Source organism: Rhinoderma darwinii, chromosome 3, assembly GCF_050947455.1.
Source record: "Rhinoderma darwinii isolate aRhiDar2 chromosome 3, aRhiDar2.hap1, whole genome shotgun sequence".
NCBI lineage: Eukaryota > Metazoa > Chordata > Amphibia > Anura > Rhinodermatidae > Rhinoderma > Rhinoderma darwinii.
The window spans coordinates 4,627,178-4,653,030 of NC_134689.1; the positions used below are offsets into that span (position 1 = coordinate 4,627,178).

Consider the following 25,853-nt stretch of genomic DNA (forward strand, 5'->3'; position numbering starts at 1 on the left):
TAATGTCCCCATAACTGCCCTCCACACAGTATAATGCCCCATAACTGCCTTCCACACAGTATAATGTCCCCATAACTGCCTCCACACAGTATAATGCCCCCATAACTGCCTCCACACAGTATAATGCCCCCCATAACTGCCTCCACACAGTATAATGCCCCCCATAACTGCCTCCACACAGTATAATGCCCCCCATAGCTGCCTCCACACAGTATAATGCCCCATAACTGCCTCCACACAGTATAATGCCCCATAACTGCCTCCACACAGTATAATGCCCCATAACTGCCTCCACACAGTATAATGCCCCCATAGCTGCCCCCACACAGTATAATGCCCCATAACTGCCTCCACACAGTATAATGCCCCATAACTGCCTCCACACAGTATAATGCCCCCATAGCTGCCCCCACACAGTATAATGCCCCATAACTGCCTCCACACAGTATAATACCCCATAACTGCCTCCACACAGTATAATGCCCCATAACTGCCTCCACACAGTATAATGCCCCCATAACTGCCTCCACACAGTATAATGTCCCCATAGCTGCCTCCACACAGTATAATGTCCCCATAGCTGCCTCCACACAGTATAATGACCCCATAGCTGCCTCCACACAGTATAATGCCCCCATAACTGCCCCACACAGTATAATGCCCCTATAACTGCCTCCACACAGTATAATGCCCCCATAACTGCCTCCACACAGTATAATGCCCCATAACTGCCTCCACACAGTATAATGCCCCATAACTGCCTCCACACAGTATAATGCCCCATAACTGCCTCCACACAGTATAATGCCCCCATAACTGCCTCCACACAGTATAATGTCCCCATAACTGCCTCCACACAGTATAATGTCCCCATAGCTGCCTCCACACAGTATAATGCCCCATAACTGCCTCCACACAGTATAATGCCCCCATAACTGCCCCACACAGTATAATGCCCCTATAACTGCCTCCACACAGTATAATGCCCCCATAACTGCCTCCACAGTATAATGCCCCTATAACTGCCCCACACAGTATAATGCCCCCATAACTGCCCTCCACACAGTATAATGCCCCCATAACTGCCTTCACACAGTATAATGTCCCCATAACTGCCTCCACACAGTATAATGCCCCATAACTGCCCTCCACACAGTATAATGTCCTCATAACTGCCTCCACACAGTATAATGCCCCATAACTGCCTCCACACAGTATAATGTCCCCATAACTGCCTCCACACAGTATAATGTCCCCATAACTGCCACCACACCGTATAATGTCCTCATAACTGCCTCCACACAGTATAATGCCCCATAACTGCCCTCCACACAGTATAATGTCCCCATAACTGCCTCCACACAGTATAATGACCCCATAACTGCCTCCACACAGTATAATGACCCCATAACTGCCTCCACACAGTATAATGACCCCATAACTGCCTCCACACAGTATAATGACCCCATAACTGCCTCCACACAGTATAATGCCCCCATAACTGCCTCCACACAGTATAATGCCCCCATAACTGCCCCACACAGTATAATGTCCCCATAACTGCCTCCACACAGTATAATGTCCCCATAACTGCCCTCCACACAGTATAATGTCCCCATAACTGCCTCCACACAGTATAATGCCCCATAACTGCCTCCACACAGTATAATGCCCCATAACTGCCTCCACACAGTATAATGCCCCATAACTGCCTCCACACAGTATAATGTCCCCATGACTGCCCTCCACACAGTATAATGCCCCCATAACTGCCTCCACACAGTATAATGTCCCCATAACTGCCACCACACAGTATAATGCCCCCATAACTGCCTCCACACAGTATAATGTCCCCATAACTGCCTCCACACAGTATAATGTCCCCATAACTGCCTCCACACAGTATAATGCCCCCATAACTGCCCTCCACACAGTATAATGTCCCCATAACTGCCCTCCACACAGTATAATGCCCCCATAACTGCCTCCACACAGTATAATGCCCCATAACTGCCCTCCACACAGTATAATGTCCCCATAACTGCCTCCACACAGTATAATGCCCCCATAACTGCCCTCCACACAGTATAATGTCCCCATAACTGCCCTCCACACAGTATAATGCCCCCATAACTGCCTCCACACAGTATAATGCCCCATAACTGCCCTCCACACAGTATAATGTCCCCATAACTGCCTCCACACAGTATAATGCCCCCATAACTGCCTCCACACAGTATAATGACCCCATAACTGCCTCCACACAGTATAATGTCCCCATAACTGCCTCCACACAGTATAATGCCCCCATAACTGCCTCCACACAGTATAATGCCCCCATAACTGCCTCCACACAGTATAATGCCCCCATAACTGCCTCCACACAGTATAATGCCCCCATAACTGCCTCCACACAGTATAATGCCCCCATAACTGCCCTCCACACAGTATAATGCCCCCATAACTGCCTCCACACAGTATAATGCCCCCATAACTGCCTCCACACAGTATAATGCCCCCATAACTGCCTCCACACAGTATAATGCCCCCATAACTGCCTCCACACAGTATAATGCCCCCATAACTGCCTCCACACAGTATAATGCCCCCATAACTGCCTCCACACAGTATAATGTCCCCATAACTGCCCTCCACACAGTATAATGTCCCCATAACTGCCTCCACACAGTATAATGCCCCCATAACTGCCTCCACACAGTATAATGCCCCCATAACTGCCTCCACACAGTATAATGCCCCCATAACTGCCTCCACACAGTATAATGCCCCCATAACTGCCTCCACACAGTATAATGCCCCCATAACTGCCTCCACACAGTATAATGCCCCCATAACTGCCTCCACACAGTATAATGCCCCCATAACTGCCTCCACACAGTATAATGTCCCCATAACTGCCCTCCACACAGTATAATGCCCCCCATAACTGCCTCCACACAGTATAATGCCCCCATAACTGCCTCCACACAGTATAATGCCCCATAACTGCCTCCACACAGTATAATGACCCCATAACTGCCCTCCACACAGTATAATGTCCCCATAACTGCCCTCCACACAGTATAATGCCCCCATAACTGCCTCCACACAGTATAATGTCCCCATAACTGCCCTCCACACAGTATAATGCCCCCATAACTGCCTCCACACAGTATAATGCCCCCATAACTGCCTCCACACAGTATAATGCCCCCATAACTGCCTCCACACAGTATAATGTCCCCATAACTGCCCTCCACACAGTATAATGCCCCCCATAACTGCCTCCACACAGTATAATGCCCCCATAACTGCCTCCACACAGTATAATGCCCCCATAACTGCCTCCACACAGTATAATGCCCCCCATAACTGCCTCCACACAGTATAATGCCCCCATAACTGCCTCCACACAGTATAATGCCCCCATAACTGCCTCCACACAGTATAATGACCCCATAACTGCCCTCCACACAGTATAATGTCCCCATAACTGCCTCCCACACAGTATAATGTCCCCATAACTGCCCTCCACACAGTATAATGCCCCCATAACTGCCCTCCACACAGTATAATGTCCCCATAACTGCCCTCCACACAGTATAATGATCCCATAACTGCCTCCACACAGTATAATGCCCCCATAACTGCCTCCACACAGTATAATACCCTCATAACTGCCCTCCACACAGTATAATGCCCCCATAACTGCCTCCACACAGTATAATGCCCCCATAACTGCCTCCACACAGTATAATGCCCCATAACTGCCTCCACACAGTATAATGCCCCCATAACTGCCCTCCACACAGTATAATGTCCCCATAACTGCCTCCACACAGTATAATGTCCCCATAACTGCCTCCACACAGTATAATGCCCCCATAACTGCCACCACACAGTATAATGCCCCATAACTGCCACCACACAGTATAATGCCCCATAACTGCCACCACACAGTATAATGCCCCATAACTGCCACCACACAGTATAATGCCCCCATAACTGCCACCACACAGTATAATGTCCTCATAACTGCCTCCACACAGTATAATGCCCCCATAACTGCCTCCACACAGTATAATGTCCCCATAACTGCCTCCACACAGTATAATGCCCCCATAACTGCCCTCCACACAGTATAATGTCCTCATAACTGCCCTCCACACAGTATAATGTCCTCATAACTGCCTCCACACAGTATAATGCCCCCATAACTGCCTCCACACAGTATAATGTCCCCATAACTGCCCTCCACACAGTATAATGCCCCCATAACTGCCTCCACACAGTATAATGCCCCTATAGCTGCCTCCACACAGTATAATGTCCCCATAACTGCCTCCACACAGTATAATGACCCCATGACTGCCTCCACACAGTATAATGTCCTCATAACTGCCTCCACACAGTATAATGCCCCCATAACTGCCTCCACACAGTATAATGCCCCCATAACTGCCTCCACACAGTATAATGCCCCCATAACTGCCTCCACACAGTATAATGCCCCCATAACTGCCTCCACACAGTATAATGCCCCATAACTGCCTCCACACAGTATAATGCCCCATAACTGCCTCCACACAGTATAATGCCCCCATAACTGCCCTCCACACAGTATAATGCCCCATAACTGCCTCCACACAGTATAATGTCCCCATAACTGCCTCCACACAGTATAATGCCCCCATAACTGCCCTCCACACAGTATAATGCCCCCATAACTGCCTCCACACAGTATAATGCCCCCATAACTGCCTCCACACAGTATAATGCCCCCATAACTGCCCTCCACACAGTATAATGCCCCCATAACTGCCTCCACACAGTATAATGCCCCCATAACTGCCTCCACACAGTATAATGCCCCCATAACTGCCTCCACACAGTATAATGCCCCCATAACTGCCTCCACACAGTATAATGCCCCCATAACTGCCTCCACACAGTATAATGCCCCCATAACTGCCCCCACACAGTATAATGTCCCCATAACTGCCCCCACACAGTATAATGTCCCCATAACTGCCTCCACACAGTATAATGCCCCCATAACTGCACTCCACACAGTATAATGTCCCCATAACTGCCCTCCACACAGTATAATGTCCTCATAACTGCCCTCCACACAGTATAATGCCCCCATAACTGCCTCCTCACAGTATAATGTCCCCATAGCTGCCTCCACACAGTATAATGTCCCCATAGCTGCCTCCACACAGTATAATGTCCCCATAACTGCCTCCACACAGTATAATGTCCCCATAACTGCCTCCACACAGTATAATGCCCCCATAACTGCCTCCACACAGTATAATGCCCCCATAACTGCCTCCACACAGTATAATGTCCCCATAACTGCATCCACACAGTATAATGCCCCCATAACTGCCCTCCACACAGTATAATGCCCCCATAACTGCCTCCACACAGTATAATGCCCCCATAACTGCCTCCACACAGTATAATGTCCCCATAACTGCCTCCACACAGTATAATGCCCCCATAACTGCCTCCACACAGTATAATGCCCCCATAACTGCCTCCACACAGTATAATGCCCCCATAACTGCCTCCACACAGTATAATGTCCCCATAACTGCCCTCCACACAGTATAATGTCCCCATAACTGCCCTCCACACAGTATAATGTCCCCATAACTGCCCTCCACACAGTATAATGCCCCATAACTGCCTCCACACAGTATAATGCCCCATAACTGCCTCCACACAGTATAATGCCCCATAACTGCCTCCACACAGTATAATGTCCCCATGACTGCCCTCCACACAGTATAATGTCCTCATAACTGCCTCCACACAGTATAATGCCCCCATAACTGCCTCCACACAGTATAATGTCCCCATAACTGCCACCACACAGTATAATGCCCCCATAACTGCCTCCACACAGTATAATGTCCCCATAACTGCCTCCACACAGTATAATGTCCCCATAACTGCCACCACACAGTATAATGCCCCCATAACTGCCACCACACAGTATAATGCCCCCATAACTGCCTCCACACAGTATAATGCCCCATAACTGCCTCCACACAGTATAATGCCCCATAACTGCCCTCCACACAGTATAATGTCCCCATAACTGCCCCCACACAGTATAATGTCCCCATAACTGCCTCCACACAGTATAATGCCCCCATAGCTGCCTCCACACAGTATAATGCCCCCATAACTGCCTCCACACAGTATAATGCCCCCATAACTGCCTCCACACAGTATAATGCCCCCATAACTGCCTCCACACAGTATAATGTCCCCATAGCTGCCTCCACACAGTATAATGTCCCCATAACTGCCTCCACACAGTATAATGTCCCCATAGCTGCCTCCACACAGTATAATGTCCCCATAGCTGCCTCCACACAGTATAATGCCCCCATAACTGCCTCCACACAGTATAATGTCCCCATAACTGCCTCCACACAGTATAATGCCCCCATAGCTGCCTCCACACAGTATAATGCCCCCATAGCTGCCTCCACACAGTATAATGTCCCCATAGCTGCCTCCACACAGTATAATGTCCCCATAACTGCCCCCACACAGTATAATGTCCCCATAACTGCCCCCACACAGTATAATGACCCCATAACTGCCACCACACAGTATAATGACCCCATAGCTGCCTCCACACAGTATAATGTCCCCATAACTGCCTCCACACAGTATAATGTCCCCATAACTGCCTCCACACAGTATAATGTCCCCATAACTGCCACCACACAGTATAATGTCCCCATAACTGCCACCACACAGTATAATGTCCCCATAACTGCCTCCACACAGTATAATGCCCCATAACTGCCTCCACACAGTATAATGTCCCCATAACTGCCTCCACACAGTATAATGCCCCATAACTGCCTCCACACAGTATAATGACCCCATAACTGCCACCACACAGTATAATGTCCCCATAACTGCCACCACACAGTATAATGCCCCCATAACTGCCTCCACACAGTATAATGCCCCATAACTGCCTCCACACAGTATAATGTCCCCATAACTGCCACCACACAGTATAATGTCCCCATAACTGCCCTCCACACAGTATAATGCCCCCATAGCTGCCTCCACACAGTATAATGCCCCCATAACTGCCTCCACACAGTATAATGTCCCCATAACTGCCTCCACACAGTATAATGCCCCCATAACTGCCTCCACACAGTATAATGCCCCCATAACTGCCTCCACACAGTATAATGTCCCCATAACTGCCTCCACACAGTATAATGTCCCCATAACTGCCTCCACACAGTATAATGCCCCCATAACTGCCTCCCCACAGTATAATGCCCCCATAACTGCCCTCCACACAGTATAATGACCCCATAACTGCCTCCACACAGTATAATGCCCCCATAACTGCCTCCACACAGTATAATGCCCCCATAACTGCCCTCCACACAGTATAATGACCCCATAACTGCCCTCCACACAGTATAATGTCCCCATAACTGCCTCCACACAGTATAATGACCCCATAGCTGCCTCCACACAGTATAATGCCCCATAGCTGCCTCCACACAGTATAATGCCCCCATAACTGCCTCCACACAGTATAATGACCCCATAACTGCCTCCACACAGTATAATGCCCCCATAACTGCCCTCCACACAGTATAATGCCCCCATAACTGCCCTCCACACAGTATAATGCCCCCATAACTGCCTCCACACAGTATAATGCCCCCATAACTGCCTCCACACAGTATAATGTCCCATAACTGCACTCCACACAGTATAATGCCCCCATAACTGCCCTCCACACAGTATAATGCCCCCATAACTGCCTCCACACAGTATAATGCCCCCATAACTGCCTCCACACAGTATAATGTCCCATAACTGCCCTCCACACAGTATAATGCCCCCATAACTGCCCTCCACACAGTATAATGCCCCCATAACTGCCTCCACACAGTATAATGCCCCCATAACTGCCTCCACACAGTATAATGTCCCATAACTGCACTCCACACAGTATAATGTCCCCATAGCTGCCTCCACACAGTATAATGTCCCATAACTGCACTCCACACAGTATAATGCCCCCATAACTGCCCTCCACACAGTATAATGCCCCCATAACTGCCTCCACACAGTATAATGTCCCATAACTGCCTCCACACAGTATAATGTCCCATAACTGCACTCCACACAGTATAATGTCCCCATAACTGCCTCCACACAGTATAATGTCCCCATAACTGCCCTCCACACAGTATAATGTCCTCATAACTGCCTCCACACAGTATAATGCCCCTATAGCTGCCTCCACACAGTATAATGCCCCCATAACTGCCTCCACACAGTATAATGCCCCCATAACTGCCTCCACACAGTATAATGCCCCATAACTGCCCTCCACACAGTATAATGCCCCCATAACTGCCTCCACACAGTATAATGCCCCCATAACTGCCTCCACACAGTATAATGTCCCCATAACTGCCTCCACACAGTATAATGCCCCCATAACTGCCTCCACACAGTATAATGTCCCCATAACTGCCTCCACACAGTATAATGTCCCCATAACTGCCTCCACACAGTATAATGCCCCATAACTGCCCTCCACACAGTATAATGCCCCCATAACTGCCTCCACACAGTATAATGCCCCATAACTGCCTCCACACAGTATAATGACCCCATAACTGCCCTCCACACAGTATAATGTCCTCATAACTGCCTCCACACAGTATAATGCCCCCATAACTGCCTCCACACAGTATAATGCCCCCATAACTGCCTCCACACAGTATAATGTCCCCATAACTGCCCCCACACAGTATAATGTCCCCATAACTGCCTCCACACAGTATAATGCCCCCATAACTGCCTCCACACAGTATAATGCCCCCATAACTGCCTCCACACAGTATAATGTCCTCATAACTGCCTCCACACAGTATAATGCCCCCATAACTGCCCTCCACACAGTATAATGTCCCCATAACTGCCTCCACACAGTATAATGCCCCCATAACTGCCTCCACACAGTATAATGCCCCCATAACTGCCTCCACACAGTATAATGCCCCCATAACTGCCTCCACACAGTATAATGTCCCCATAACTGCCCTCCACACAGTATAATGTCCCCATAACTGCCTCCACACAGTATAATGCCCCCATAACTGCCTCCACACAGTATAATGCCCCCATAACTGCCTCCACACAGTATAATGCCCCATAACGGCCTCCACACAGTATAATGACCCCATAACTGCCCTCCACACAGTATAATGTCCTCATAACTGCCTCCACACAGTATAATGCCCTCATAACTGCCTCCACACAGTATAATGCCCCCATAACTGCCTCCACACAGTATAATGCCCCCATAACTGCCTCCACACAGTATAATGTCCCCATAACTGCCTCCACACAGTATAATGCCCCCATAACTGCCTCCACACAGTATAATGTCCCATAACTGCCCTCCACACAGTATAATGTCCCCATAACTGCCTCCACACAGTATAATGCCCCCATAACTGCCCTCCACACAGTATAATGCCCCCATAACTGCCTCCACACAGTATAATGCCCCCATAACTGCCTCCACACAGTATAATGTCCCATAACTGCACTCCACACAGTATAATGCCCCCATAACTGCCTCCACACAGTATAATGTCCCCATAACTGCCCTCCACACAGTATAATGCCCCCATAACTGCCTCCACACAGTATAATGCCCCATAACGGCCTCCACACAGTATAATGTCCCCATAACTGCCCTCCACACAGTATAATGCCCCCATAACTGCCTCCACACAGTATAATGCCCCATAACGGCCTCCACACAGTATAATGACCCCATAACTGCCCTCCACACAGTATAATGTCCTCATAACTGCCTCCACACAGTATAATGCCCTCATAACTGCCTCCACACAGTATAATGCCCCCATAACTGCCTCCACACAGTATAATGCCCCCATAACTGCCTCCACACAGTATAATGTCCCCATAACTGCCTCCACACAGTATAATGTCCCCATAACTGCCCTCCACACAGTATAATGTCCCCATAGCTGCCTCCACACAGTATAATGTCCCCATAACTGCCTCCACACAGTATAATGCCCCCATAACTGCCTCCACACAGTATAATGCCCCATAACTGCCTCCACACAGTATAATGTCCCCATAACTGCCTCCACACAGTATAATGCCTCCATAACTGCCCTCCACACAGTATAATGCCCCCATAACTGCCCTCCACACAGTATAATGCCCCCATAACTGCCTCCACACAGTATAATGTCCCATAACTGCACTCCACACAGTATAATGTCCCCATAGCTGCCTCCACACAGTATAATGTCCCCATAACTGCCCTCCACACAGTATAATGTCCCCATAACTGCCCTCCACACAGTATAATGCCCCCATAACTGCCCTCCACACAGTATAATGCCCCCATAACTGCCTCCACACAGTATAATGCCCCCATAACTGCCTCCACACAGTATAATGTCCCATAACTGCACTCCACACAGTATAATGTCCCCATAACTGCCCTCCACACAGTATAATGTCCTCATAACTGCCTCCACACAGTATAATGCCCCTATAGCTGCCTCCACACAGTATAATGCCCCCATAACTGCCTCCACACAGTATAATGCCCCCATAACTGCCCTCCACACAGTATAATGCCCCCATAACTGCCCTCCACACAGTATAATGCCCCCATAACTGCCTCCACACAGTATAATGCCCCCATAACTGCCTCCACACAGTATAATGTCCCCATAACTGCCCCCACACAGTATAATGCCCCATAACTGCCTCCACACAGTATAATGCCCCCATAACTGCCCCCACACAGTATAATGCCCCATAACTGCCCCCACACAGTATAATGCCCCATAACTGCCTCCACACAGTATAATGTCCCATAACTGCCTCCACACAGTATAATGCCCCATAACTGCCTCCACACAGTATAATGCCCCCATAACTGCCTCCACACAGTATAATGTCCCCATAGCTGCCTCCACACAGTATAATGTCCCCATAGCTGCCTCCACACAGTATAATGACCCCATAGCTGCCTCCACACAGTATAATGCCCCCATAACTGCCCCACACAGTATAATGCCCCTATAACTGCCTCCACACAGTATAATGCCCCCATAACTGCCTCCACACAGTATAATGCCCCATAACTGCCTCCACACAGTATAATGCCCCCATAACTGCCTCCACACAGTATAATGTCCCCATAACTGCCTCCACACAGTATAATGTCCTCATAACTGCCTCCACACAGTATAATGCCCCCATAACTGCCTCCACACAGTATAATGTCCCCATAACTGCCTCCACACAGTATAATGCCCCCATAACTGCCTCCACACAGTATAATGCCCCCATAACTGCCCCCACACAGTATAATGCCCCCATAGCTGCCTCCACACAGTATAATGTCCCCATAACTGCCTCCACACAGTATAATGCCCCCATAACTGCCTCCACACAGTATAATGCCCCCATAACTGCCTCCACACAGTATAATGCCCCCATAACTGCCTCCACACAGTATAATGCCCCCATAACTGCCTCCACACAGTATAATGCCCCCATAACTGCCTCCACACAGTATAATGCCCCCATAACTGCCTCCACACAGTATAATGCCCCCATAACTGCCTCCACACAGTATAATGCCCCTATAACTACCTCCACACAGTATAATGTCCCCATAACTGCCTCCACACAGTATAATGCCCCCATAACTGCCTCCACACAGTATAATGCCCCCATAACTGCCTCCACACAGTATAATGCCCCATAACTGCCTCCACACAGTATAATGCCCCCATAACTGCCTCCACACAGTATAATGCCCCATAACTGCCTCCACACAGTATAATGTCCCCATAACTGCCTCCACACAGTATAATGTCCCCATAACTGCCTCCACACAGTATAATGTCCCCATAACTGCCACCACACAGTATAATGTCCCCATAACTGCCTCCACACAGTATAATGCCCCTATAACTGCCTCCACACAGTATAATGCCCCCATAACTGCCTCCACACAGTATAATGCCCCCATAACTGCCTCCACACAGTATAATGCCCCCATAACTGCCTCCACACAGTATAATGACCCCATAGCTGCCCTCCGCACAGTATAATGCCCCCATAACTGCCTCCACACAGTATAATGCCCCTATAACTGCCTCCACACAGTATAATGTCCCATACAGTCCCAATAGTGACAAATACAAATAATATATATACTCACCTGACCCCGTTCCAACGACGAGCGGGGGAGATCCATCTGCTCCTCTGGTTTGTGCGGCTCGGTTCATATTTCCAGATCCTGCTGCACTTCTGTCAAATATCGGCGTTTCAGGCATCCTATTTTTCAACGGTGTCCTCAATTCCCGCCCCATTTACTTCTTGTTTAACCTCAATCCCCACGGCGAGTGGACAGTACCCGCCCTAATGATATATACAGGGATGATGGCGAGCTGGTATATACGGGGATGATGGGGGTCCCTGTATATAAACCCCCCCATCATCCCTGTATATGACTCCCATCATACTTACCATAAAGATGGTGGATGGGGTAATATACAAGGACCCCCATCATCCCTGTATACAACCCCCCATCATCTGTGTGTATACAATAGGGGTGGGCACTGAGGCTAGACACCGTGCACCAATAAGATGACTGTATGTGGCAGAAGTGCAGCGGACCCTGAAAACGTGCGCTGAGCCGCTCACGGCGCGAGGCAGTGACGTCATCGTGCCTGTCTGCGCTGAGCTGTGGGTGGCCAGCATTACATGGTGAATAGAAGAGCAGGGAGCTGACGGTTCCCTGCTGTACTATAGGATTCAACTGTATCTGCATCCTGAGGACGCAGATACAGTTAATACCTGAGAAAACCGAAATGACTGTTATCTGCGCTGAATTTGTTTTGGTGTTTCCCCCCCCCCCCCCCCCCCCGAATAATTTCCCAGCCCTAGTTCTGATACTATCCCTACAAGCAAAAGTAACTTTGAATGATGCAGATTCTTTATTCAATCACTAAATGAACATGTGATCATTTTTTCTTTCTTAAGATAAAAACCCGTGCCCTCCCAACCAGGGGATGAAGAAGAGGAGGCTCGACCCGTCATGAATGAACTTTTCACTGCGAACCTGTGCACCGTCCTCCAGTAATTCACAGTCTCTCCTATGGAGCGATGCCGCCGTTCACGGACGGCTGACCTGTCACTTTAAGAATATGGATTGTCGAATTCTGCATCTGAGGAACTTCTGCTCCATTGCGGGGGAACTCCGACTTCTCACATGCAGGATAGTGACTGATATTTTAGTTTGTTTTATGAAATCGTTTGGAATGATGACATTTTATTCATGTTTAATAAACAAAATATAAAAAATATATATTTATTTAAACCGGGTCACTTCATTTTTTGGTTGGTTTTACATATAATATGTTAGAATATTTTGTATTGTCTGCTTTGACAATTATTGTTAGAAAACAGGATTTTATATCGGTATCAGGTCTAAATTGTATAAAGAAAAATAAATGGTGATTGAGCTTTGCGCTTGGCCGGCTGACAGTCTGGTTGCTAGGGAATACGCTGCCTAACCATTCATTAATCATTTTAATAGAGGTTGTAATGTGGCAAGTCCTTAGCAACCGGCCTGTCACACAACTGAGGGCAGAGAAGAGGCAAGAAAGTTTGACACAACCTCGGCGTTCCCATCTCTTTCAGCATTGTGTTTTTGTAAAAATATTTTTAAGCGGAGTACCCCTTTAAATATTGTTGTAGTTAATTGTCATAGAATACGATGAGACTTATTTCCGTATCATCTTGTTGTCAGGAAACCTCCGTGATGAGTGATAGTACCCTGCAGTGTAAACCTTATAGAAGTGACTGATAACAGATTACAATCGCTTAACCACAGCTCGACATACATCTGCAAAGAAAGTTTATTGTTGCTGAGCCCGGCTCATTGCTGCCACGTCAACTTGGCTGACAACTTTATCCCAGGATTATCTTGATCAGGAAAGCATTCTGGTAAGGATGAGACACATCAGTTTGTTTTGTATGGACTTCAGTTCCGCTCTTCTGTCTGTTAGTAAATACTTGTATTCCACATAGAAATATATCAATATATCTGGTCGTTACCACTCCCATGGTCAATAGTCTGACACTGTCCAATCAGTGCCGGGCGTTTCACGCTCTGTAGGGACACATCCTATTGACAAGGGGAATGTTACCAATTTATACGTTTCCAGGAGGAACAACAGAGCTCCGCATTGTGCCTAAGATCAGGTGATCCAGAATTGTTTTTTTATGGGGAATACAAGTGTTTACTGAAAAAGAGGACTGGTCACCTCTTCTAAGATCCATCAAAATTAGTAGTTGATGGGCGATTTGCATAAAGTTTTTTTTCCTTATGCCCTGTCCATTTTAGGACTGCCCATTATGACTGCGTTTGAATCACAAATAGCAAATATGACCCCCCCTTCAGCAGACCCCAAAATGAAAACAGACCACACACCAGACCTGTTAAATAAAAATATAGGCCCCAGACCAGACCGCCCTAAATACAGACCCCCCACACCCACCAGACCACAAACTACCCATTTACATATCTCAGACCAGTATTTAAGCTATTCACCACATCCCGTTCCTGCACTTCCCTCCGCTTCCATGCGCTGCGTAGTGCCAAGATGTTGTCTGGGGCAGCGCGTGGGAGGGGGGGGGGGTGTAGGAATGGGAAGAGAGGAGTATGTGGGGTGCCTGGAAGATTTCTCAACGCTTCTGGGAGTCTCTCTGACATCCTGGGACAGTTGACAAGTATTGTAAGGCCGAATTATGACAAGCGTGGGGAAGCGTCGGCTGTTTTTCCACATCTGAGGTGCACCCGTGTGGGTCCTATTTTCACGGATGGAGGGATCCGCGAAACCGAAAGAAAATAGGACGTGTTTTTTTTTTTTTTCAACAGACCCTTCACACAGTCCATGTAAACGGCCGCATTGAATACATGTGTCCGTGTCATGACCGTTGTTTTAACTGTTGTCACACGGACATATACCGCGGTCATCTGAATTCAGCCTAAGGCTTATACCATAGAGCACAATGAATATGTTACACTTCCTGTGAGGTGTATATACTGCAAAAGCTGTCAAGTCCTGTCAGCTGAGGCGCAGCGCAGGACGTACAGAGGAGGTATTACGGCAGCATTTTATATTTTTTTTACTCCTGGGGTATCTTCTTGATTCTGCGGCTTGTACCTAGTACCGCAGGCTGAGAATCAATGTTCAGATGCAACATTTGCGTGTGCTCCTAGATATATAGTATAGCATCGATGGTAGATTTTTCACAATTATCTCATAAACGTGTTCACAATTGTGGCATCTCTAACGGGCAGCACATTTACCCATATCCGAGTAGACCACTGGCGGAGGGGGCCAACGCTTTGTGCATTTTCATTAGAGGTTGTTTTGACACTTTTTTTTAGTGAAAACCAGAAGTGGATGCAAAACCAAGGAAAGGTATAAAAATTGAGTCTTGTCTAAAAAAAAAAACCTGAGCCAAAAACTGCATGTGTGTGATCCCAGCCTTAGAGCAGAAAATCTTTCATGTAACGGACAGTAATTCCCTTCAGGTAACTTACACTAGAGCGCTGATCGCTGCATCTTAACAAAATAGGGCTCTGTCCTCTTTTCAAGCAGCTGACGGATAATGTTACCGGACATACTATACTGAATCTGATTGGTTAGAGTCCTCATTGCAGCTCCAGTTTTTCACGTCCCAAGTGTACCCGTGCTGGGCACGTTGTCACGGATCCCCCATAGACTAGTCTATGTAGGGATGCGTGACACGCAGTAAAACAGGACATGTCCTGTTTTTATACAGACCCTTCACACGCTCCATTGAAACAACGGTCATGTGACAACCTTTGTTTTACGCTCTTCTGAATGAGTCCCAAGACTCGTTCAGACACAAGCCGATCCTTCAGACTCATTCGCTTCAAAGTGAAACAAAAAAAAAACCGGCACTAAGGCGACTTTCACATGCCAATATTTGTAAGCCAAAACCAGGAGTGGTTACAGAACAGTTACGGTGCTTTCTATTGTACTTTCTTTGTTCGGTTCCTCCTGGTTTTGATTTGCAAGTACAGATGTAAAATACTGACAAACACTAAAAGTAAAAAAGTAAGATTGTGACAATGTCCACAAGGAAATCTATAGTAACCAATACTGATTGCAACGGTCGGTTGTGTTCCACGTGGTGTAGATATGTGAACCACAGAACCCAGTCCAGACCAGCACGAGTCGCCACTGCATGTGCAGAGAAGTTCATAGTTAAAGAAGCACTCGGGTTTGAGACTGATGAAATGCAATGTAGAGGTGTATTGGTTTACCTGGTGCTTTATTTTACAGGTAGCGCCACAGTTGTCACATGATCACCATTCTAACTCCCTGAATCCTACAGTGTCTGCTATAGGAACCAGAAGTCTGTCTCATTGCATGTCTATGAAGCGTCCACTTGAGCCTAATAGGCTCTCATTGGGAGACTGACCTCCAGTCCCTGCAACTGGAAGTCAGAATAGGGATCATGTGACCCAACCCCAGACTCCAGAAGAGCGGCTACCCATAAAATAAAAGCACCAGGTAAGCCAATACACATCTCTACATTTCACAAACGCCTTTTTTTTTTTTCTTCAGTGTCATGCCCAGCCCCCCCCCCCCCCTCTTTGCTATTGACCAAGCCATCTAAGCCATAATAAAGAGGGGGAGGCACCCTCTGTCACTCAATAGGCACCCCAACAATGGTTGTTATGGTAGAATAAAATGAAAAAAAAAAAAAAGCCAGAATTACTATTTTGTTCACCTTAGGTCCCAAAAAGATACGGAATAAAAAGTGATCAAAAATCGTATGTACCCCTGAATGGTATCAATAAAAACAGCACGTCACACCGCTGCATCGACTGGTAAAATAAAAAATAAAAAGTTACGGCAACAAAATATTTTTTTTACTAGCTTTACAGAGAAAAAAAAAACTAAGTATATAAAAAAGGCCATGTTAACATTGTGCAGGGATTCCTCCGTTCATTTTTAGACATTTTTCAGAACATTATATGGTAGAATAAATGGTGCTGTTAAAACTACAACTCGTCCTGCAAAAAACAAGCCCTCATGTGGCTAGATCGATGGGAAAATACCAAAAAGTTATAGCTTTCGGCAGACCGGAAGGAAAAAAAAACCCCTAAAACGTTAAAAATGGCCACAGCGGCAAAGGTAAACTGGTAACTAAACGCTCAAACTTCCAACATGTTGTAGTGACATGTCAGAAGTTTTGAACGCTGGGGGTCCGAGCACGGAGACTCACACTAATCGCTAAAACGAAGCTGCAGAAGTGCACGTGTGAGCGCTCTGCCGCTTCGTTTCTGTTCGGCTTTTCCCGGAATGCTGATGTAGCGGAGTACAGACTCAGACTTTCTATTGAGCCCGCACTCCGCTACATAGATTACAGGAAAAAGCCAAACAGAAACTAAGCAGCTGAGCGATCACACGAGCACTTCTGCAGCTTCGTTTTAGCGGTTAGTGCGAGTCTCAGTGCTCGGACCCCCAGCGATCAAAATAGACCCCCACCAATCGCTAGAATGAAGCAGCTGAAGGTCACGTGTGAGCGCTCGGCCGCTTAGTTTCTGTTCGATACATTTATTTCCAGAAAAATCCGGAGACACGAAGCGGCTGAGCGCTCACACAAGACCTTCAGCTGCTTCGTTCTAGCGATTGGTGGGAGGGAGGGGGGGGTCTCAGTGCTCGGAACCCCACCAATCCAAACTTCTGACATGTCAGAAGTTTGTCAGACGTTTAGCTACACTTTAAGCTTTCCTAAAACAAATTCTGAAGGTTCACCAAAAGGTCTGATGCACATTCATCAATAGCAATGATCAATAATCATCATCATCAATATCAATCATCATCATCATCATCCTCCTCCTCCTCCCCAGACATTATAATGCAGAATCAGAGGTCACAATTCACACGGATGTAAAATAAGGCTTCCTTTATTAGTTTTAATATCAGTCTACAGAGGCGATAAAAAGAGAAAAGTGCAAATTTGTACAGAAAGATGCAGGACAAAAGTGCAAACGGGAAATTCACAGCTCCAGGGAATCCCACAATCTCAATCATTTCATTTTAATACAGTGTTAAATAATGTCAGGAAACCGGTTCAAATCCAGGACGAGGCTCATTTCTGGGGGGCGGGGGGTGCACGGTGCGTAAATATCTGCTAAGAGCTCAGTAGCATTTATTTTTTCATATAATAATTTTATTATTGTGTCCACAGGAAGGAAAAAAAGAAAAAGTGGAAAAATAAATATTGGAAGCATGCACAAAAGAAGTGAAAATACAAAGATCTCAAACCTAATAAACTGGAAGGAAATATAAAATATATGTCAAATAAATATCAACCTGCTGCTTAATAATCCCTCATCGGACCGCCGCCGTCCAGAGCCAATCCCACCCCTCCCCCGCACCTTACAATCCGGCCGCTGCCTTACCTTGGAATGGAGGGTCTGCTACGTACAGCGCACTACAAAAACTTTACTGAGGAACTATACAGGGAAAAAGTCTCCGTGTTTGCACCATCAGGAGCGGGGGATGGGAAGCTGCAAATAACCAGCGCCATACTGACGAGATACATGCCCCGGCTACTTCAAGACTACAATGGCTGAATACAATAAGCCCTTTTCCCGATAAGGATAAACTTTCACTACAAGTCGCAGGTAAGAGTGATTTGCCTTTAAATTCCTTTTTCTGTTCTCAAACCTCTCGCAGCTTAGGATCTAGTGACTATAACCAGCTTAAAGGGGTCCTCCACCTCAGGTCTCCATTGGATACATCCTGGGTAGGTTGACTCGCATGTCGCTGTTATATTATCCACAGATGGTTGGAGTCAGCACTGAGCGGAGGACCCCTTTAAACACAGCAGAGCGACAACCACTAAACATTTCCCCAATGCAGTAAATACAGAGATGTAAGCGCTACGTGTTGCATAGCACCACAAAATGACAGAACCGGGGGAGGGGGACCTAGACCATCGCAAGAAGCTGCGACTTTAGACGGACGGTTGTGTCGACCACCAATATAAACTTAACAGACGACAACGCTGGAGATCGGGATCCGCGCGGCTTCCTACTGCAGCGTACGCAGCCACGCAGCCACGCGCAACATCGACCTGGTGTAAAAGCCAAAACTAGCTGTGCAACTTGACGGAATTAATACTGCTTACTTACATCTCGTTCTCAAAGTGCGAAAAAAAAAATAAAAAAATAAAGGAGGTTTCAAGTATAAGATGCGGCCCCAAATTCTGCCCACAAGAAATAAAATCTATGGGGGTGGGGGCACCACATCCGAACCTCTCCCACATCAGACAGACCGGACCACGTAGACACCAGGACAATGAACCCCTCTGTTCTGATCTCCCATCAAGGCACCTTCACAGCTTTACTAAACCTCAGACAGTTCATGTGAAAAACCCGAACAGCGCCACCTATCGCCTAACTTCCTTGACCATTATTTTTTTTCAAGCTCCATCCCATACGGAGAAGCAGTGTACATGATGAGGGCACCTAAATCAAGACCACTATAGATTTAATCCTCACGTACGCCAATCCTGCGACACAAACCACTTACACCACAATTAAATATCCACCTGCGGCCTCCACCCTGCAAAGAAAATCGAAGCGTCAGCCTCTTCGGACCAGAGAAGACCTCAATCCATCCCCTCCCCCTACTTAAAAACAAACTCCAAGGTTCTCAAGGCACTAAAATACACAGCGGAAATTATTGGAGGGGGGAGGGGGGGGGGGTTCAAGTTAAACTTTGTACAATTTTACATTCACATTAAATCTAATAAAAGGACAGAGCAAAAAGGTTTTGTTTTTTTGTTTGCTTTTTTATTAAAGTGACTGATGAGGAGGCTGGAACTGGACGCTCCGCTTCATCCGGAACCCTCTAACATTCTGCTATTTATTATCATATTACTACTGTTGTCCAACAACATAAATATATTTATATATCACAGTGTATCCACATCAGAACTGATGGCAGAGTCATTGTCCTCTTTTTTTTTTGTTTAATATACTTATATATATAATTTATAGATTTACTTTTCATCCATACAATTGTAATGCTGCAGTCAATAGCCGTTAATAGTTCTTTATTTGAAAGCATTAATGACCTATACCGTAGAGCAGAGAGGATGCGCTCCCCTCCCGGCTGCCCCGCTCAAACGGGCTGAACCTTCCCCTCACTGCCCCAATCTCATGTCACCCCAATGTACGATGGTGCACAGTTGGGGGGTGCCCCCTGCAACCTCAGGAAGATGGAACCAAGCCGCCGTTCCCGTCTTTTCTTGGACGGGGCTGCAGAAAGATACGAGTCCTTGTACTTGTGGGGCTTGCGGGTGGCCAGGAAGTAGGTGCTGCTTTGTGGTTGCAGCAAACTCTCCCTCGTCTCCACCAGAACTTGGTCAGAAGATCACATGACCGTCGTCCTGCTAAGTAGTCCGCAGGTTGGATCCTTGTGGGTTACTGATCGACTTCTGAAGGCTGCTGATACTGAAGTTTTGTAGGGAAGAAGTCACAGTTGGGGCAAACTGGCTGATGGGTTGGGAAGGTGGCGGGCCGCCGGATCCACTCCATTGGGTTTGGAACGGTGTGCTTTGGAAGCCGTACTGTTGAGGGGGGCAGATTCCTTTTGGGTAGTGTGCCAGAGAATTGGCAGAGGCCGCGGGCATCGAACCAGGGACCCCTAGGGACGGAGTCATAGATACACACAGCTGTCCAGGGGCAGAAAACTTTCGTGCCATTCCAGGTCCCTAAAAAGAAAGAAAATCTCTCAGGAATCACCCCATAATGCTTCATGCACACAGCCTTGCCCGTAAATCGCAGTCCACGATTACAGGCTTACAGCCACCCGCATTTTTACCCCGTGCTCCCACACAACGTATAGGATGACGGACCGTAAAAAGCAAAAACTGGGACATGTCCTATTTTACGGCCCGGACGCCTTCCCACAAATATACGGAAAGGCGTCTGTGGTCAATAGAAGTGAATGGATCCGTAATTACGGACGAATTCTACGGTCGTGTGCGCGAGGCCTGAGAAAATAGTACAACTACAGTGGTCTGAAACCTGCGGCTATCCAGCAGTTATTAAACTACAACTCCCAGCATACCAGAAGCTGTCAGGGCACGCTGAGAGTAAGGGTATGTGCACACACACTAATTACGTCCGTAATATACGGACGTATTTTGGCCGCAAGTCCCGGACCGAACACAGTGCAGGGAGCCGGGCTCCTAGCATCATACTTATGTACGATGCTAGGAGTCCCTGCTTCGCTGCAAGACAACTGTCACGTACTGAAAACATGATTACAGTACGGGACAGTTGTCCTGCAGCGAGGCAGGGACTCCTAGCATCGTATATAACTATGATGCTAGGAGCCCGGCTCCCTGCACTGTGTTCGGTCCGGGACTTGCGGCCGGAATACGTCCGTCAATTACGGACGTAATTAGTGTGTGTGCACATACCCTAATAGTTTCACAACAGACCAGTATGATCATTGCCACTCACCTCGTAGCTGGGGTTTCCAGACTTGCTATTCTTTTTACCCGTCAGATTCATGGCATCCCGCGCCCAGTTGTCCACCAGTTTGTGCAGGTCGTCCGTGAAGGTTCCCTTGCGGCTGGAGGAAGAAGCGGGGGCCGTGTTTGACTGGGGCCCCGGAGGATTCGAAGGGGCGACCGTGTTGGTGCTGCTCGTCCCTGCAATAAAAGACACATGGTTTATAAAAAAAAAAAAAAAGGGGCCGCAGGGGACTAATAATGCAAGGAAAATCCCTTCTTGGAGACGTCTCATGTGATCACATCCACCACCCAACATGTCTCGTGGAAATGCTTTCTACATGATCATTAGTAACAGAAGAGGGGACACAGATTAGGCTTTATCGGCAGTCTTGTGTTTAGTGCGAGTTATGGGTTTGGGGCTCCCACTTGGTTTTATATTCCGGAAAGAATCTATGGAGAGCAAATGTCTGGTGTGCAGGGACCTCCTGTGGTTTAGCCTCACAGTGCGGCCTGATAAGAAATGTGACCATGGATGTCCAGTGCGCGTGCACCTCCCCATAGAGGCCACTGCCCTTCTTATATGCTTTACAGCCTATGTCCAACTCAGTGCACCAATATATGTTTTATAGCTAGAACCTACATAAAAAGTTGAGTCACTGTGTAAATACATTACATACATGAGTTACATCCTGTATTATACTCCAGAGCTGCACTCACTATTCTGCTGGTGAAGTCACTGTGTACATACATTACATTACTTATCCTGTACTGATCCGGAGTTATATCCTGTATTATACTCCAGAGCTGCACTCACTATTCTGCTGGTGGAGTCACTGTGTACATACATTATATTACTTATCCTGTACTGATCCTGAGTTACATCCTGTATTATACTCCAGAGCTGCACTCACTATTCTGCTGGTGGAGTCACTGTGTACATACATTACATTACTTATCCTGTACTGATCCTGAGTTACATCCTGTATTATACTCCAGAGCTGCACTCACTATTCTGCTGGTGGAGTCACTGTGTACATACATTACATTACTTATCCTGTACTGATCCGGAGTTATATCCTGTATTATACTCCAGAGCTGTACTCACTATTCTGCTGGTGGAGTCACTGTGCACATAAATTACATTACTTATCCTGTACTGATCCTGAGTTACATCCTGCATTATACTCCAGAGCTGCACTCACTATTCTGCTGGTGGAGTCACTGTGCATATACATTACATTACATTACTTATCCTGTACTGATCCTGAGTGACATCCTGTATTATACTCCAGAGCTGCACTCACTATTCTGCTGGTGGAGTCACTGTGCATATACATTACATTACATTACTTATCCTGTACTGATCCTGAGTGACATCCTGTATTATACTCCAGAGCTGCACTCACTATTCTGCTGGTGGAGTCACTGTGTACATACATTACATTACTTATCCTGTACTGATCCTGAGTGACATCCTGTATTATACTCCAGAGCTGCACTCACTATTCTGCTGGTGGAGTCACTGTGTACATACATTACATTACTTATCCTGTACTGATTCTGAGTTACATCCTGTATTATACTCCAGAGCTGCACTCACTATTCTGCTGGTGGAGTCACTGTGTACATACATTACATTACTTATCCTGTACTGCTCCTGAGTTACATCCTGTATTATACTCCAGAGCTGCACTCACTATTCTGCTGGTGGAGTCACTGTGTACATACATTACATTACTTATCCTGTACTGCTCCTGAGTTACATCCTGTATTATACTCCAGAGCTGCACTCACTATTCTGCTGGTGGAGTCACTGTGTACATACATTACATTACTTATCCTGTACTGATCCTGAGTTACATCCTGTATTATACTCCGGAGCTGCACTCACTATTCTGCTGGTGGAGTCACTGTGTACATACATTACATTACTTATCCTGTACTGATCCTGAGTTACATCCTGTATTATACTCCAGAGCTGCACTCACTATTCTGCTGACTTATCAGAAACAGTCCGGAAGGTTTGTGTGTGTAAAATGCTTTTCAGAGGAGGACATACATATATTTGGTGGTCACCCGTACTAGATACTAAACACAAGTGTGGACATAGCCTTACAATGCCGCGCTGCTCCTATAACCTCCCATCTTCACTATAGATACGGACTAACATTCATATCAGCGTGCTCTTAAACCCAACCCAACAGTGATGTCCGAGGCCACGTCTCCATTGATCAGCTTTTTGGGGTGACCCACATGGTACAAGATCAGGTGACAGGCCACTTCTGACCATTACATAGCGCCCCGGCATAACTCGCTCAGGATGAGGAGGTTATTAGAGCGACGGTGAGGTACAGAATGGAGGAGGTTTAGGACACGTGATACATAGATATATATATAAAATATAATTACTACAGAGCTGGTTGCAAGGACAGACTTTTTTCACCATCTTCCCTGAAGCAGAGAGAGAGAAAAAGTGTTAGCACCGCGTCTGCATCGCATGAACGGGAATAGGAGGACGAGGGGGATTCAGAAAGATTAAGATCAAGCGAGTGGGGGGAGGGATCAGCCAGAGCAGACGGCATTCAGCAGAACAGCGAGTCCTCAATCGGCCAAACACCCAATCAAAGCTGCAGGATAAGCACAAGCCGCTCAATAAGGTAAAGCTGGAAGAAGCCTCCGAAGGGGGGGGGACGGGGGGGGGGACCAGTCAGCAGAAGAAAGGCCAGTCAGCAGCTTCCAAGATGTCAGCTAGAGAAGGAAGCGTTAATGGAGAAGCTGCTGAACCGCTGCCGAGTGACCTCTGGGCTGTGATGGGTCCAGTGTTGTGTAGCGGAGGGAAAACCAAATCAAACCGGAGATCAGGTGTAGCTCCACCGCGCTGTAGAACGTATTAGGGATTTGCTTAAAGGGCTCGTCCATTCTGCTGTAAATTAAGCCGTTGTAAAGAAGTTCTGCAAATGATACTTTGTTACAATTCTTCACCATGGTCAAGATCTCGCTTTGCGTTTTTTAATGAATTCATTCTTAGAAGCCTAAGGCCCTGTTTACTTGGGAGTTTTTTTTTTTTACATGTTTCATGGCGCGGTAACCGTGGCCAAAAAATTGCCTCCCATTGATTTCAATAGGAGGTGGAGGCGTTTTTTTTCTCCCCGCGAGCGGAAGAAAACGTTTGTGGGAAAAAGCAGCGACATGCCCTATCTTATGGAGTTTTCCGCCTCAAAAACCCCATTGAAATCAATGGGAGACGGAAAAAACGCCTCGAATGACAAAGCATTTCTTGGTTAAAAAAAACGCTCACGGTTTTTTCCTTTGCCTGTTGAAGACAGAGGTAATAAAACCGCGGCAAAAAACGCCTGTGGTGCAAAACCACTACCAAAAAACCGGAGCTGATTATTACAGTCAGCCTGCAAAAAACTGTGTGAACATAACCCTTATACTTCTCACAGCTGAGGGTTTGTTATAGTTGTATCCAATCTAGATATCCACTGAGATATACAGTTTAGACTGATACATTTTCCTGCGCTGATACCCATTGTAACAAACTATCCGGATAGGAGCGAAACTTGTGCTGCTGCGTTTACCACAGAGGATTAAAACAAACCCTCAGCTGTGAGAAGTATTAGGTTTGTATGTGTTTTCAGCCTAGAAGCAAGAAAGTTCCCATGCACTAACAGCAAGCAGAGATCTTGAAATTGGTGAACTGAAACACAAGGTATATAATTCTTACAGAAGCACCAGAGCTCGTTTCTGGTAAATATAATGGAGTATAAACATGTGGGAAGCAGCTGGGGCTACGACTATATACAATGTACGCACCGTACTCGCAGTAACAATGATGTCACTGGTCCCTTCGATGACATCACAGGTGATTGTTCTGTCGTTCATAGCCAAAGGTGATGTCAGATGGGATCAGACAGAAGGAAAAAAAAAATGCACAACCGCATTCCCTGCATCTCGTGGACCTTGTCGCTCTCAGCTGCTGCGGAACTACAGATCACAGCATGCAAAGTCCCAGTATACAGGTTTCTTGGCACGTTGGGATTTGTAGTTTTAGAGCCGCAGATTGCAGACCACTGCCGTACAGTTTACCTGTACCCATCATTGAACCGTGTTATATCGGAGAGGCCAGGATTTCGCTCTTTTCCATCATGTCTGGGGCGGTTTATTGTGATAGT

The 25,853-nt window shown here is 46.9% G+C and overlaps 2 protein-coding genes across 4 annotated transcripts in view; one reads left to right on the plus strand and one right to left on the minus strand.

Annotated features, from left to right (window-relative positions):
* Positions 1-16,707, plus strand: part of RAD52 (RAD52 DNA repair protein) — a 58,396-nt gene extending 41,689 nt beyond the window's left edge. The window contains exons 12-13 of one of the 3 annotated variants that reach the window (XR_012882276.1): positions 13,135-14,100; positions 16,476-16,707. Coding sequence is in view for 2 of the 3 variants with exons in the window: in XM_075855717.1 (XP_075711832.1) it covers positions 13,135-13,193 (59 nt within the window). In the remaining variant the exon portion in view is untranslated. Of the gene's footprint in view, positions 1-13,134; positions 14,102-16,475 lie in introns of those variants that run through there. The other 2 variants (XM_075855717.1, XM_075855718.1) reach the window with 2 other exon arrangements.
* A 1,386-nt stretch (positions 16,708-18,093) lies between these two features.
* Positions 18,094-25,853, minus strand: part of WNK1 (WNK lysine deficient protein kinase 1) — a 74,409-nt gene continuing 66,649 nt past the window's right edge. Inside the window, exons 30-32 of the mRNA XM_075855601.1 lie at positions 24,088-24,129; positions 21,686-21,876; positions 18,094-20,928 (exon numbers count right to left, since the gene is read on the minus strand). Coding sequence (XP_075711716.1) covers positions 20,608-20,928; positions 21,686-21,876; positions 24,088-24,129 — 554 coding nt within the window. The 3' untranslated portion in view covers positions 18,094-20,607. The remainder of the gene's footprint in view (positions 20,929-21,685; positions 21,877-24,087; positions 24,130-25,853) is intronic.